The 13,935-nt window shown below is 34.4% G+C and overlaps 2 protein-coding genes across 5 annotated transcripts; both read left to right on the forward strand.

The window, feature by feature from the left end:
- Positions 1-710: 710 nt before the first annotated feature.
- Positions 711-2,222, forward strand: LOC121215372 (protein MITOFERRINLIKE 1, chloroplastic). Its single transcript, XM_041089796.1, has one exon. It carries the CDS (start codon positions 803-805, stop codon positions 2,045-2,047), a length of 1,245 nt encoding a protein of 414 aa, XP_040945730.1. The 5' UTR covers positions 711-802; the 3' UTR covers positions 2,048-2,222.
- A 4,562-nt stretch (positions 2,223-6,784) lies between these two features.
- Positions 6,785-12,176, forward strand: LOC107951833 (protein tesmin/TSO1-like CXC 2). Of its 4 annotated transcripts, none has more exons than XM_041089799.1 (14): positions 6,808-7,072; positions 7,943-8,076; positions 8,163-8,700; positions 8,800-8,937; positions 9,087-9,703; positions 9,791-9,865; positions 9,956-10,139; positions 10,214-10,312; positions 10,407-10,473; positions 10,666-10,813; positions 10,913-11,055; positions 11,173-11,645; positions 11,732-11,784; positions 11,912-12,176. In XM_041089799.1, exons 1-12 carry the CDS (start codon positions 6,983-6,985, stop codon positions 11,622-11,624), a joined length of 2,685 nt encoding a protein of 894 aa, XP_040945733.1. In that variant the 5' UTR covers positions 6,808-6,982; the 3' UTR covers positions 11,625-11,645; positions 11,732-11,784; positions 11,912-12,176. The 4 variants fall into 4 exon arrangements, with proteins under 4 accessions (XP_040945731.1, XP_040945733.1, XP_040945734.1 ...); XM_041089800.1 differs by having other exon boundaries at positions 11,737-11,784; XM_041089797.1 differs by having other exon boundaries at positions 6,785-7,072; positions 10,913-11,645.
- The last annotated feature ends 1,759 nt before the right edge of the window (positions 12,177-13,935 follow it).

A 13,935-nucleotide genomic window follows, 5' to 3' on the forward strand; every position in this document is an offset into this window, starting at 1 on the left:
ATTTTTGTATTTAAGAATATTTGAATGTTATGGAAGGATGAAATTGAATTTGAATTGAAAAACGAAGCTTAGATTTGAAAATATGACTAATTAGGTTTTAGGGACTAAATTGAATAAAATGGAAAATTTTAAGGAACTTCTCAAAAGTGGAATGAGCTTACTTATACCTATAACAGGATGATATAAGACAATTTTGTAAAAAAATATCCGGTGTTTACTTCAAATAAATAAGGAAAATAATGATTTGAATGTTTCAAAATTCAATTTTAAACCGAAAAAATCAAAATTTAGGGGCAAAAAAGGATCTTTTTCGACGCAAACTGCGGCAAACCGTCTTCGGCTGTTTGTCAGCGCGTAGATCTCGAAAATTTATTCGAAATCAAAAAAAATTCGTCTCAATCGGACAACCGAGCGAAAAGTTATGGCCTTTCAAAGTTTTTCAAGCTTAAAAATATAAACTGTTCATCTACGTCAGCAAATTGCGTTCTCGTAGGCGCGATTTGTGTCCACGTAAGCAAATCGCGCTGACGTGGACGCAATTTCCTGGCGCGTACCCTGACATCGCGCTGACATGGACACAATTTCGCGAAAAATGACCCATTCCGATAAATAATCAAAAAATCGGCCAATTTCGATAAATTTTGAAAAAAACAGCTTTTTTTGGTAAATTAGCTGAATAAACGACATCGATTTGATCATCCATCAATGAGTGGTTAAAACTTCAAAATCCAAACCGATTGAAACAGTCGGTGAAAGAAAATTGCAAGGCAAAAACAAACCAGAGCAACATAAAGCTTTAGCAATGGAGGCGAGACTCTCTGCATCTCTGGGTCTCCCTTCTTTTGACTTAAATCATCCGCCAGTCAACACCGACTTCGGTTCCCTTTACAGCCATTTCATCACTCTCACTTCATCCCCGAAAAATCCTCAAAAACCCCTCAAACCTCTCCTACATCACCTCTCCTTTGCCTCTACCTCCATTTCTGGAGATCCTCAACCTGCAAAACCCACCAAGTTTCGTATTCCTCTCCCTTTTTCCAATTTAACTGAATCCCAGCAACCCAAATCGCCTAAATTCCCCAAATTGATAGAACCCAGATCGAGAAACAGCTCCAAAGCCCAAATCCTTATGAAAAACTTATCTGTCTTGGAAAGAGCTCTAATCGGTGCAGGTGGTGGTGGAATTGCCGGTGCATTTACTTACGTATGCCTTCTCCCATTCGATACCATCAAAACCAAAATGCAGACAAAGGGTGCTTCCGAGATTTATGCTAACACCTTTGATGCAGTAGTAAAAACTTTCCAAACGAATGGTATTCTGGGATTTTACAGAGGAGTTTCAGCTGTTATTATAGGTTCGACGGCTTCTTCAGCTGTTTATTTTGGGACATGTGAATTTGGTAAGTCTTTTTTGTCCAAATTGGAGTATCCGGCTTTGCTTATTCCTCCAACTGCTGGTGCTATGGGAAATATTGTTTCGTCAGCTATAATGGTGCCGAAAGAGTTGATTACTCAAAGAATGCAAGCTGGTGCTAAAGGAAGGTCATGGGAAGTCTTGTTGAGAATATTAGAAAAAGATGGGATTTTGGGTCTTTATGCTGGTTACTCAGCTACTTTGTTGAGGAATTTGCCTGCTGGGGTGTTAAGTTATTCCTCTTTTGAGTATTTAAAAGCTGCGGTTTTGAGAAAGACAAAACAGACAAATTTGGAGCCAATTCAGAGTGTTTGTTGCGGTGCTTTGGCTGGTGCAATTTCAGCTTCTTTGACTACTCCTCTGGATGTGGTGAAAACAAGGTTGATGACTCAGGTTCATGGGAATAAAGTTGCTGCTGCTATGTATGGTGGGGTTAATGCGACGGTGAAGCAGATTTTGAAGGAGGAAGGTTGGATTGGTTTGACTAGTGGACTGGGGCCTAGAGTTGTTCATAGTGCTTGTTTTTCAGCTTTGGGCTATTTTGCATTTGAGACTGCCAGGCTTGCAATTTTGCATCAGTATTTGAAGCATAAGGAGAAGGAGTTGTCCAAAATCAGTGTTGCACCGGCTTGAGTTACAATTAGTTGGTGATAATGCTAATTTTTATCACTGTTTTGTTAAATTTGTTATGTTACCATGTAGTGTAGTTCAAAGACACTGATTTTTGGCATTACATTATCGTACATTTCTTAGTTAAAGTTTCTGTTTTGTCTACTAATATATATCAATAGAAAATAAGTTTGATTAATGCACCAATGCATGAAGAACCTTCTTATTCCATATTACCTCAGATTCAGTCTGCTGCTGAATTTTACAATTTCTGTTTGTAATGTCAGATACCATCTTTGCTAGTCCATGAACATTTAAAGATTTCACATCAATAATAGGTTAAAATTTCTAAGACTTCCAAGTTGACTATGTAGTAATGGTACTTTTGTGGTCATCTCTTTTTCTGGTCTTTTAGATTAATTTTTATGGATTTGTGGCTGGTTATTGGTTTGGTGAATCGATTAATAAATGATTGATAGTGCTCCACCGAGGGTGCTGTATGTAATTTAGATTCCACCTCCATCACTGTAAAGTTTTCTGCTCCAACTTAGGTGGAGATAAATGCCTTATATCGATTTAACTCACATCATCGGAAATGGTCTGTAATTCTCTCTGATGAAAATGCCAATATGAAATGTATCATAGTTTTTCCTCTACAAAAGTCCCTGTTAAGTTTTGCATGAAGACTGCTATTAGAATCAAGCAAGTATAACTTGCTCTTGTGATGTTTTTGGCGTGGAATATTAAATTATCTAGAATCAAGAAAGGTACTTATTTATTTATCAAGTTAGATTATGTGTCCATTACACGAGGTAAAAATCAGAAACTTTTATCTGTGCTAGAAAATACTAGTTAGTTTATAGTTCTGTGAGTGAATGCATGAATCATGAATGAAAGAAATTTTCCCTGCTGCTGTTGGTGGATATTATACGTTTATCCCTTTAGAAACTCTATGGATTTAATTCTCGTCGCATATCTTTCCGTGCTGTTGAATGATAAATTGGAGAAATGGATTCTATAAGTTTCTGTACGAGTTTACCTTAATTATTTCTCATGTGCATGATGGCTTTTTGCTGTCGATGTTTATTTGATAAAAGTAAGTAAACCTGAAACCTTTTCTTTGGATGGATGGTGATCAAATATGGGAATTGGCATGACCTGAACATATGCTTACTAGATATGCTTGTTCTGTATATGAATAAAGCCTACCTTTTTGTTTTTTTTGCCGGCGGGAATAAGATAGTGTGCTGCTTCTGAAATATCATTTTGTAGGTTCCAGTTGTTCAGTGGCTTTCTGGAATTTGGAAATAAGCCTTGTAAACGTGAATGGATGAGTTTGTGCTCTGCCTTCCACAGAACTTTTTGGCTATGGCAGATATGGGTATATTAGTATATATTCTACATGAATGTGTTAAATGTTTTCCGACTTTTCTCTTGTAGGATCCTTGGAAGGTCACATCGTTATATCTAGATACGCGTGGAACATGAGTGCTGGATACTGATACTTGGAAGAAAAGATGAGGACTGGGAGCAACATCGGCTTTTGAAATTTAGATACAGTTACAGCTCCTTAAGCTTTTACACGAGAAGAGATTGGGTAGGAAATTGCCGCCTTGGAACTGTAGATACTTTGATATAGAAAAGCAAAGCAACAAGGGGATACTTTATGACGTGCATAGCTGGTCTGCTCTGCATCTGCATAATTATATGAAAGTAAGGGTGTGCAGAAAATTCTAATCCAATAAAATCAAAGTGAATCGAATTTTTCGGTTTATTTGGTTTTCATGTTTGGTTTAATTTATTTATTTGGTCGATTTTTGATTTTAACATTATAAACCGAATAAACCAATTAATGCATAACTCATAAGGCCATAATCCATTTACATAAATCAAAATTTAAACTTTAAACTCAAATACTCATTAAAACTTAATACTTTTAAAAATCCGAACTCATTAATATTTAAAACCCAATACTCATTAATATTTAAAACCCAAATTGATAATTTATTTTTTTTAGAGATATTCATTTTAATTCCTATCACTTAACATATTAAAAAGATCCAAATTAATATATATATTCATTAAAAATAGTAGAAGATATGAAAATTGTATGTTGAATTGTTGGCCTTGTAATAAAATAAATATTTTTTGAGTTCATTAAAAATTGTTTGATTTAATTTTTAATATTTTTATAATGAATTTAAAATAAAATTAAAATTAAAAGCAATAAGATATACTAAATTGAAGAAAAAAGATAATTATTTGAAAAAGATAAAAAAAATTATGTACTTCAATTAGAATTTCTTTTCCAACTCAAAAAATAAAAAAAAATCTAAAAATCGAACCAAAAACTTTAGTTTAGTTTATTCAATTTTGCTCCCAAAGTCTATTTGGTTTATTTGGTTTACATGAATAATTTAATTTATTTGGCTCTTGGTATAAAAAATCGAAATGACCATCGGAAAGCATATTTACAAGACTTACGTAGGTAAAATATATAATGGCCCCTCCCTTTAGTTTCCTCCCTATTTATGGTTAGAATGCTCGCGTCACCCTAGGTTATAAGCATTAGAATAGAGGTTTTCACCCCACATAGAAATTTCACTCTCACCACTTATATGAACACACTCAACCTGATCTCTGGGTTTGAGCTATAGAATGCTACATTCGTTGCCGGAGCAACTACGAATACAATTCCAATCAATCTAACACATTAATACAAGTTATTATGATTAATATACTAATAAAATATATTATATAATTTTATTTGGGGTTTATATGAGCTTACGAAAGCTCTTATGATGACTCAAGACCATTGGGGGACCAAAATGCAAAGTTTTCAAAATGTTTCAAGTTGGTTTCGCGACCATGAGTGACTCACGTCGTGACATTAACGATAGACACTTGGCATCATGACTTCAGAAGTGCAATGTTGTGATTTTCGAAGTAGTAGGTTGACGTCGCAACTTCAAACAAGGGACATTGTGACGTTGATATTTGATGTCACAACATCTGTGGGATGGTGTCACAACTTTAAAGACAAACACCTACCATGCCTTACATCATTTGATTCAACCTACCGAATTGAATAATCCAATTGATTTAGAGGCCCTAAAATGCAATAAAACTCATCATATATGATCAAATACATATATCAACTCATGTAAGCCTTAACATTTCATGAATTATCCGATTGAGTAACTTCTAATACTCAAAATGTCAAGTTAACATTTTATGCTATATATTCAAATCTTTATCTTGTTCTTTCTCGAATCTATTGATTTGTTTTGCTACCATATCGACCCTCAGGGTTGGTATGATCTTTCACATGCTATCTTTAGTCTTATTTCACATATATATACATACAGTACCATTTTATATCATCATTTCAATTCAAGTCTCATTAATCAAATTTATGTTTTATATTTCCTATTAATCAGATTCAGACTTGAGACGGACACACATATCATTCAACCATCACACAAATCTAGCACCTAGTGCCTCATCAAAACTTTCAAAATATAATTTGTGCCCAGTGCTTATTGGCATAACCAAAGTAAAAAGTGTGCCTAACACTCATTGGAATGTCTTAAGTGATATGTGCCCAACACTCATCGACATATAACCGAAGTATAACATGTACACAATCTAAATGCTATGGCATGCCAACTATATCCGACTTTACCCGAATAGTTAATAGGGTACCAATGATCCAATTGCATTTTATAAACCAATCCACATATTAGGAATTCATACCATTTCATCATCAATTCATAATTCATGCCATTATCAAGTTCATACTATGCTCATTTAGGTTATACACATCTCAATTCAATTCTCGACATATTATCATTCAATATGAATCAATTCATATGACAAGTATAGGCTTATCTCGATATCTAATCATGAAATCAACATGTATATGCATATAAGTGATATGATCTCGAATCATAAAAGTACAAACTAAATGTTTCTGCTACTCGTTTATGATTCTCAACTTTCCCCTCTCTTTCAACAGCTCGACATCATCTTTGGCTATGTTTAGTAATTCAATAATAAACATAATGGTTCCCATAAACATGTTTCGGTATATATGTATTTTACATCATTTAAATAAAATGCATCGTGTCAAATTTAGCCCTCAATATTTACATCTTTTGTCAATTTGGCTATTATTCATTTTTTAGCTAAATTTAGCCATCGAATTTTTAAAAAAGTTGAGTTCAACCATAAATCTTTTAATAATAGTTGAATGATGGCTCTTTATGATAAAAATATTGACTAAAATGTTAAGTTTTTACACATGATAGTCCACAAAGCAATCCACATGTGTTTTATGCTATTTTTTTTAAAAAAAATTTTCTAAACTTTTTATTTTCATTTTTTGAATTTATTAGTCTTTTTTACTATTTATATATTGTAAATTTTTGGTTAACATGACATACAAAACAAATGGTGTCATGTCGGCATAAAGTACATATGAACAATTATACAATTATACAAGTTTTCACACTAACATTGTTAAAAGAATAATGTTTTAGTTAACATCAAAATTAGAAAAATGATTTTAATTTTTTTTAAAGATTATTGATAAAATTTAGAAAAAAAAAGAGTTAAATTAATAAAAGATATAAACATTGACAATTAAAAAAAGTGTGAAATACACAAGTAATATCCAATGAGGCAGATTAGGAATATTGTTAGGCCCAAAAAGTGATCCAATAGAAACAGAAAGGCCGAGGAGATGCGTTATGTTGTTTTCCTTCCCGCTCGGATTTTGAATGTCCGCCCTTCACCTCTTAGCCTTACTACATCTCTCTCCCAACCCTCGAATTTTAGTAGTAGGTGAATAAAACTAAAATTTATAAAGTAAATTTCAACACCAAAATCAAAATCTGGAGGTTTAAAAAAAAAAGAAAAAGAAAAAAGAAATGCAGAGGCTAACTAGGGTTCCAGACCATGGGTTCTCCTAAACTTTCTAAGTCCCCAATTCCCTCTGCTTCTGCTTCTGCCTCAGCATCTATTTCTTCATCTTCTTCGCCAGTTCAAGTAATTAATTAATTTTTTTTCAAAAAATGAATGGATGTAATTTATGTTCCTTGTCATTTCAGTCTTTAAGTTTTTCTTCTACACCCTTTTCTGACTTTGATTTTCTAATGCATTTTATTTTGTAAATTTGCTTCTTGTTCTAAGTGTTAGATTTGTGTTTCGGGACGTTTGTATTTGACAATTTGTTAGTAAATATGGTTAAATGTATTGTTTAAGTGACATTTTAATTCTATTGGTAGAGTTGTGATTTGTAATTGGTTTGACTTGAATTCCTCTAATTTAATGAGAATTGGTAATCCCTTTTTTTTTTCCTTTTTAGAGGAATTGGGGTAGGAGTTTTGATTCAATGAATTGGCAGAATCTAAACTTTGTACTAGAATATATTGTTCTTTAATTGGATACTGGTTTAGATTTGAATTTGTCTTTATTGATGCTATTCTGTCACTGGAGGTGCCTTAGAAAAGAAAAGAAAAAGTTTCTTTAATGAGTAAATGCTGGTTTAATGTTTAAGGTCTTGTGGTTCTAGGTTTTGCACAAGGTTGTAATAGTGTTTCATTTAGTTTCAGATGAGTTATTTATTTAGTTATATGCTAGTTTTGCTTACCAAATGGGGTGAATTGTTTTCAAAGCAATTAATCTGCTTTATTGTAAGACATTTGCATTGACATGGACGGCAACTTCAGACTTAATATTGGTTGAGTTCCATTAGTTTGCAGCCAACTTCAGACTTGAGTTTATTTAAGTTCCAGTAATTTGAAACTGGACCTTCCTTTCCCTTTTTCCCCTTGATCCTGTCATGATAACTGCATAGCTTTTAGGGCTGGATTCATATTTAGACTTTTTATTTTTCATTTTCCACTTTGATTTCAGGAATCCCCTTTCTCCAATTACATTAGCAGTCTGTCTCCTATAAAGCATGACAAAGCACCGCATGTAGCACAAGGGTTTGTTGGACTCAGTTCTCCTCTTGTATTTACATCTCCACGTATAAATACACTTGGAAGGTTCGGCCACCTTTTATTTTGGCTTTATCTTTTCCCATTTGAGTGCTTCATGCTTGAGCTCTGATTGCATGAAACCTTATTTCCAGGCCCCAGTCATCCAGTGTGAAAATATCTCAAAAGGGTGTAGGGGACAAGAAAATAATAAATGAGTCTTGTATTTTGGAAAGATCTGTTACTGAATCGCAAGAAGGGTTGGTCACTGATATTAAGAATGAAGATATCAAGGACGATGTGGCAGTCCAGCTTGGTAGTTCCTCTGAATGTGTTGATGAATACTTGGCTGACCCTGTGGAAACAGACTGCGCAAAGTCTGCATATTCAGTCAAGTTAAATTTGAAACAATCTAATAATGTGCTTCAATCATCAGTTAATGGTTTACTGGACTTAAAAAATATTAAGTTTGGCAGAAAAAATAATGTGGGGAGGGAAGTTGATGCAGCTCAATTTTTGTCTGGGCGAAGTGAAGAAAGCATCGAAAGAAAGTTAACCTCTGATGAAAAATTGTTGAAGATTGAAGATGAGCAAGGTTCTGCTCAAGGGATATCTGATGGATTTCAAAAGTTTGACTCTGATAGATTTGATCTTTCTTCTAAGGAAAAAGAATGTAAAAACTTTGGTCCTCAGGTAATAATTGATTTCTGTCTTCCCCATCTAATCTGGAAATAGTACCGTGTATATTAGGAGATAAAATATGCATGTTTCAATCTTTTTTTCTTTTGGCAGAAAGATGGCCATGGTGATGGATGCAGTAATTTCCTTCAACAGCTGCCTGGATCTCTGCCAGGGGTTCAGTCATATGAAGGTTTTGCTAAAAATATTGGCGGAGATGCAGATGCTCCAGTTCATAGCATGAAACATGAGGTATGAAAAGATTTGAAGTAGCCCTGATTTAGCGAGATAAAAAATAGATTACTGAATTTCTCTTTAAACTCCCCTAACCCTTCAATTGTGATTGTTAAATGCTGCCATATTTTCCTTTTGCAATAGAATAATTTCAACAGTCAATGTAGGCTAGTGAACTCCAACGCAGCATGAGTAGGCGTTGCCTTCAATTTGGAGAAGCTCAACCAGAAGCCACAGCAACCTGCAGCATTTCCACAAATCGAGCAAATAATATTATCTCTTCAACATCACTTGCTACAAATTCAGAAACAGAGAGTTTGAGTTCATCTCATCTTGATTTAAGTGCTAAATCAAGGACAAGGCAACTAGTTAACTTGTCCCAGTTAGCAATGAACATGATTCCCCAGTGCTATGGCAAGTCTTCCTTAACTGTTCTCAAGCCATCAGGTGTTGGCTTACACCTAAACAGCATTGTTAACGCTATATCAATGGGTCAAGGTGGAACTGCAAGCATGAAAGTGGCACAGGCAATAAAATCAACATCTACTACAAGCTGTCAATCAACTGAAAACATCGACAATTGCTCAGATGCATTTGAAAAAGTATCAACTCCTCAAGGAGCACTAGAACAGAAAGTTTGCACAATTGCAGGTTCTGCTTCAGAATCACTCTTTGCCGAGGAATCAGTTGAGTTTCACATGACTCCGAACATAAAGAGGAAATTTAGCTCAGAGGATGGAGATAGGAATGACATGTTTGACCAGCAAAGATCCATAAAGAAAAGGCAAGTTTTTGTGATAGTTCTTTCTAATTTGCAATTATAACTTTCTCCTTATAGTTTATCATCTGGGCCATTAATGTGCTTCTATAGGAAGAAATTATCAAACAACACAGATGGTGATTGTTGCAAGCGTTGCAATTGCAAGAAGACCAAATGCTTGAAACTGTAAGTGAATTATGTTTTTACTTGGTGGCAGTCCTGTTATGTGTAGCATAGCTCTATTGGTACAATATATGCTAAATTTCTCCTTTTCAGCTATTGTGATTGTTTTGCTGCTGGAATCTATTGTGCTGAACCTTGTTCCTGCCAAGGTTGCTTCAACAGGCCCGAGTATGAAGAGACTGTTCTTGAAACACGTAAACAAATTGAATCACGTAATCCACTAGCATTTGCTCCCAAGATTGTACAGCCGGTCACTGAGTTTCCTTTAAGCAACAGGGTATAACAGAGACATGCCTTTTGCTTTTCTTTTCTTTTTCCTGATATAGTAATTTCACAATCATGTCTTTTCAGGAAGATGGAAACCGGAAGACACCATCCTCAGCAAGACACAAAAGGGGGTGCAATTGCAAAAGGTCGATGTGTCTGAAAAAATATTGTGAATGTTACCAGGTCTGGAAATTTACTATCTGAATCATCTATCATGCTTTATACATCATCTCTGTTAGTGTATTGTTCCTGGACTCATGCTTTTTATATTGAAAAGGCTAATGTTGGTTGCTCAATTCGATGTCGATGTGAGGGGTGTAAAAATGTCTATGGCAAGAAGGAAGGTGAGTTTTTAAGAAATATCTTTAAGAATGTTGTCTTTCTATGCATGCTAGTCTTCATCTCCTATACTAGGAATAGAGAAATTTGCTCTCTTCCCAAAATCATCATAGGGTTCATTTTGGGCAGACAGTATCTTTTGGTAAGTAAGAATTGAGAATTAATATACTCCTTAATCCTTATTGCTGAATTTCCAGATTATTGTGTGACTAAAGAAATGGTTAACCGAAGTGGAGAGATATCAGAAAGTAGAGTGGCAGCTAAACCTAAGAAGGAAATTTTCCATTCTGAGTTGTGTGATCCATACCATCTTACACCTTTGACACCTTCAGTCCAGTGCTCAGAGTAAGATTTACAATTATGGTGTCTTAGTTTCATTCAAGATAAAGCTAAATAATACTGATTTAACTTCATAATTGCTGATTACTTAACCTTTTTATTCAGCCATGGAAAGAATGCATCCATTTCCAGACTTTTTTCCAGGAGATGCCTTCCTTCACCTGAGTCTGACCTTACCGTCTTATCTTATGCAAAATCTCCAAGATCTCCAAGAACTTCTGATAGCAATGACATACTTCTGGAAACAAGTAAAGGAAATTTAGATATTGATTCTTTCTGTGAGGGAATTAGTTACAACAATGCTGTTGCCCTTGCTGATGAATTCCATTGCACTCCACTGCCAAATCATCCCTCGGTTATTATAGGTTCACCATCATCTAAAGCAAGGGAATTGACAAGCCTTTCACGGGTCCAATTGGACCCTAGAAGGAGGTCTCTCACTCCAGGTGGCTCTCTTCATTGGCACAGTTCACCTATTATGCCAATGTCTCCTTTAAATGATAATAAAAAGCTTCAGGGGCTTGACTCAGCTGATGGCGGACTTTATGACATTTTGGAGGATGATATGCCAGAGATATTGAAATACACTTCTATGCCCATCAAACCTGTGAAAGCCGGTTCCCCAAATGGCAAGCGAGTTTCACCTCCTCACAATTTGCACCAGCTTGGATCAAGCTCTTCGGGACCATTAAGAAGTGGCCGTAAGTTCATACTAAAAGCTGTGCCTTCTTTCCCACCTCTCACTCCTTGCATTGATGCAAAAGGCAGCAGTAATCAGAGCAGAAATAATTTCCAAGAAAATAGGAGCAATGATTGATTATCAAACCTGCACTTTTGAGTAAGTTGTTGCACTTGGCTGGCCTTTAGTCATGTGAATGTTGTTACCAAATATGGACTTATTCTAACTTTTGCTACATCATGCAGTATAGTGCATTAAGTATTTTCATGATGGATGGTACATGGGCTTCAGAGAGCGGGTAATTTACCTTGCTCTTAAAAACTTAAACCTTTAAGGTTTCATATATGGTCTTTATAACTGACATTGCATTCTGCCAATTATATGCATGACTTGATACCATCTGCATTTTTTTTTCTGGAATGCAGGTATTAGATTTGCCACATCTTATGAGTAGCAGACAAATTCCCAGAAATGCTTCTGCCTTATGATTCATATTTTCTGTTTCTTTCTCTATTTCTCTCATATACTTGTCAGTCTCTGGTTTTTCATTTTGAATGTTCTCTAATGCAAGCCAAGTATTTGTCATTCCTCATGATTGGAGGAAGGACTCACCAAACCTGCTGCCGCTCAACCATGTGAAAATACAATTTTATTTTATCCAAAGTCCAAATCAGTGAGCACTTTCTTGCATTCTTCTTTTCTGAGATATCAAAGCTAATGTTACAAGACTTCATTGTCATGATTTTTGCGACAGGTAGATTACTTACCATAATTCTCATTAATTTGAGCATCACAATTTTGCCTTTTAGAATCTCTACATGGAGGGGTATGTACTTTGTGTAATTCTGGATAGCAGAGGCCTGTTTTGTTGCAGAATATTGATTGGTTATCTTTAGTTGAAGCAAAACATTTGCATTCTTCATCCAACATGATTAAAGAATTTTAAATGTTTAGTTCAGTTGGCTCTTGTTATTCTTAAGTGGCAAGATTCAATAAATTTAAAGTTTGAATTTCAATATTTTTCATATCTTTATCTATTATTGATCCCTTTTAAAACTATAAAAAGCAAAAGAACCAATGATTGAGTTTAATTCAACCAACCTAGAATTTCCTAGATTCAGAGAATGGCAGTCAAAATCCTCATCCCATCCTTTCCATTAGCAACCTATTGAACAAGTTTTTATGTCACCAATTTCTAGCAGGTTGTAAACCTAAGTTTAACTCACTGCAGAAAGTTTATTCAAGAAATGAAAAGATTGATAGGAAACATATACCCCATGCAGAACATGTTATCTCTTTACAACCTGTTTCTAGTCCATAGGTGCAAGTTTGGTTAAGTTTATTCTTCTCCATCTTCATGAGGATCGAACCAGATTATTCAATGATCAATATCACGACTATGATCCTTGACAACCCAATCGTTCAGTTAGCCAATTGTCGATTAATCTGTTTATTCAGGTATTGTATAGTGACCAAGTCTACATTGCAGTATAGTTTAGTTAAAACTCTAGAGTACACGAGTTGTTCTGAGTGTGTTGTGTGCGTATGAGTTTTCTTATAATCGTTGATGAAAGTGAAGCTAATCAAATACCCATTATAGATTGAGACAGATATATTGTGTATCAGACATGATCCAAATATAATAGATTTTAAATCTGTTTATGGATTTATTTACTTGTGATGTTCATATTGTGACATATCTTAATCCTAAATGAATGATTTACTATGTATGCGTGATTCGTATATCTTGATGTAAGTAAAATCTTGAGTTTAAATATATAAGGAATCAAAAGTTATTGCATTTAGTATACGACGTTTGCAGTATGTAACATCATTCATAATAGTAAAATTCATAAAGAAAAAGGCAAATGAGATCCTTTTATTGATATTATATGATAGATGAAAAGTAAACATGATCACGATAATAATTGACTTTCATGAAGGAAGATGTAATGATTGTCATTAAATAAAATAAGGTCATATTGGGAGAACGAATTTATCTCAAAGAGATTATATTTTATGAGGGTAACACATTTATGACGAGCATTGATCGTATAACTTTCGTAATGATATGTAATTAGGGATAGCTCATGTAATGACTCGTTTTCTAATGATGTCGAAAATTACAGGTTCGAGATTCTATTTTCGTAAATTGAGTTTGTAAAAATTTAATAACAGTAATTACAGACTTATATAGGTGATTGAATTTTGGATAGGTAACTTAGTTGAATTATTAGTTGAATTAGTGATTAATTAACGTTCAGTTATTAAACTGTAAAGTCCAATAGCTATAGATTTTAATTAGAAAATGACTTAAGGTCTAAAATAGCAATTAGATCATGTCAAGGTGGGTGTTAGTGGCTGGTGATGTTAATAGTCTATTGATTAAATAAATTAAAGTTAATTAAATTGTAATGGCCTGAAAGTTAATGGTATCGGAAAATGCAGT

This window comes from Gossypium hirsutum, chromosome D03 (genome assembly GCF_007990345.1).
Source record: "Gossypium hirsutum isolate 1008001.06 chromosome D03, Gossypium_hirsutum_v2.1, whole genome shotgun sequence".
In the NCBI taxonomy this organism is placed as follows: domain Eukaryota; kingdom Viridiplantae; phylum Streptophyta; class Magnoliopsida; order Malvales; family Malvaceae; genus Gossypium; species Gossypium hirsutum.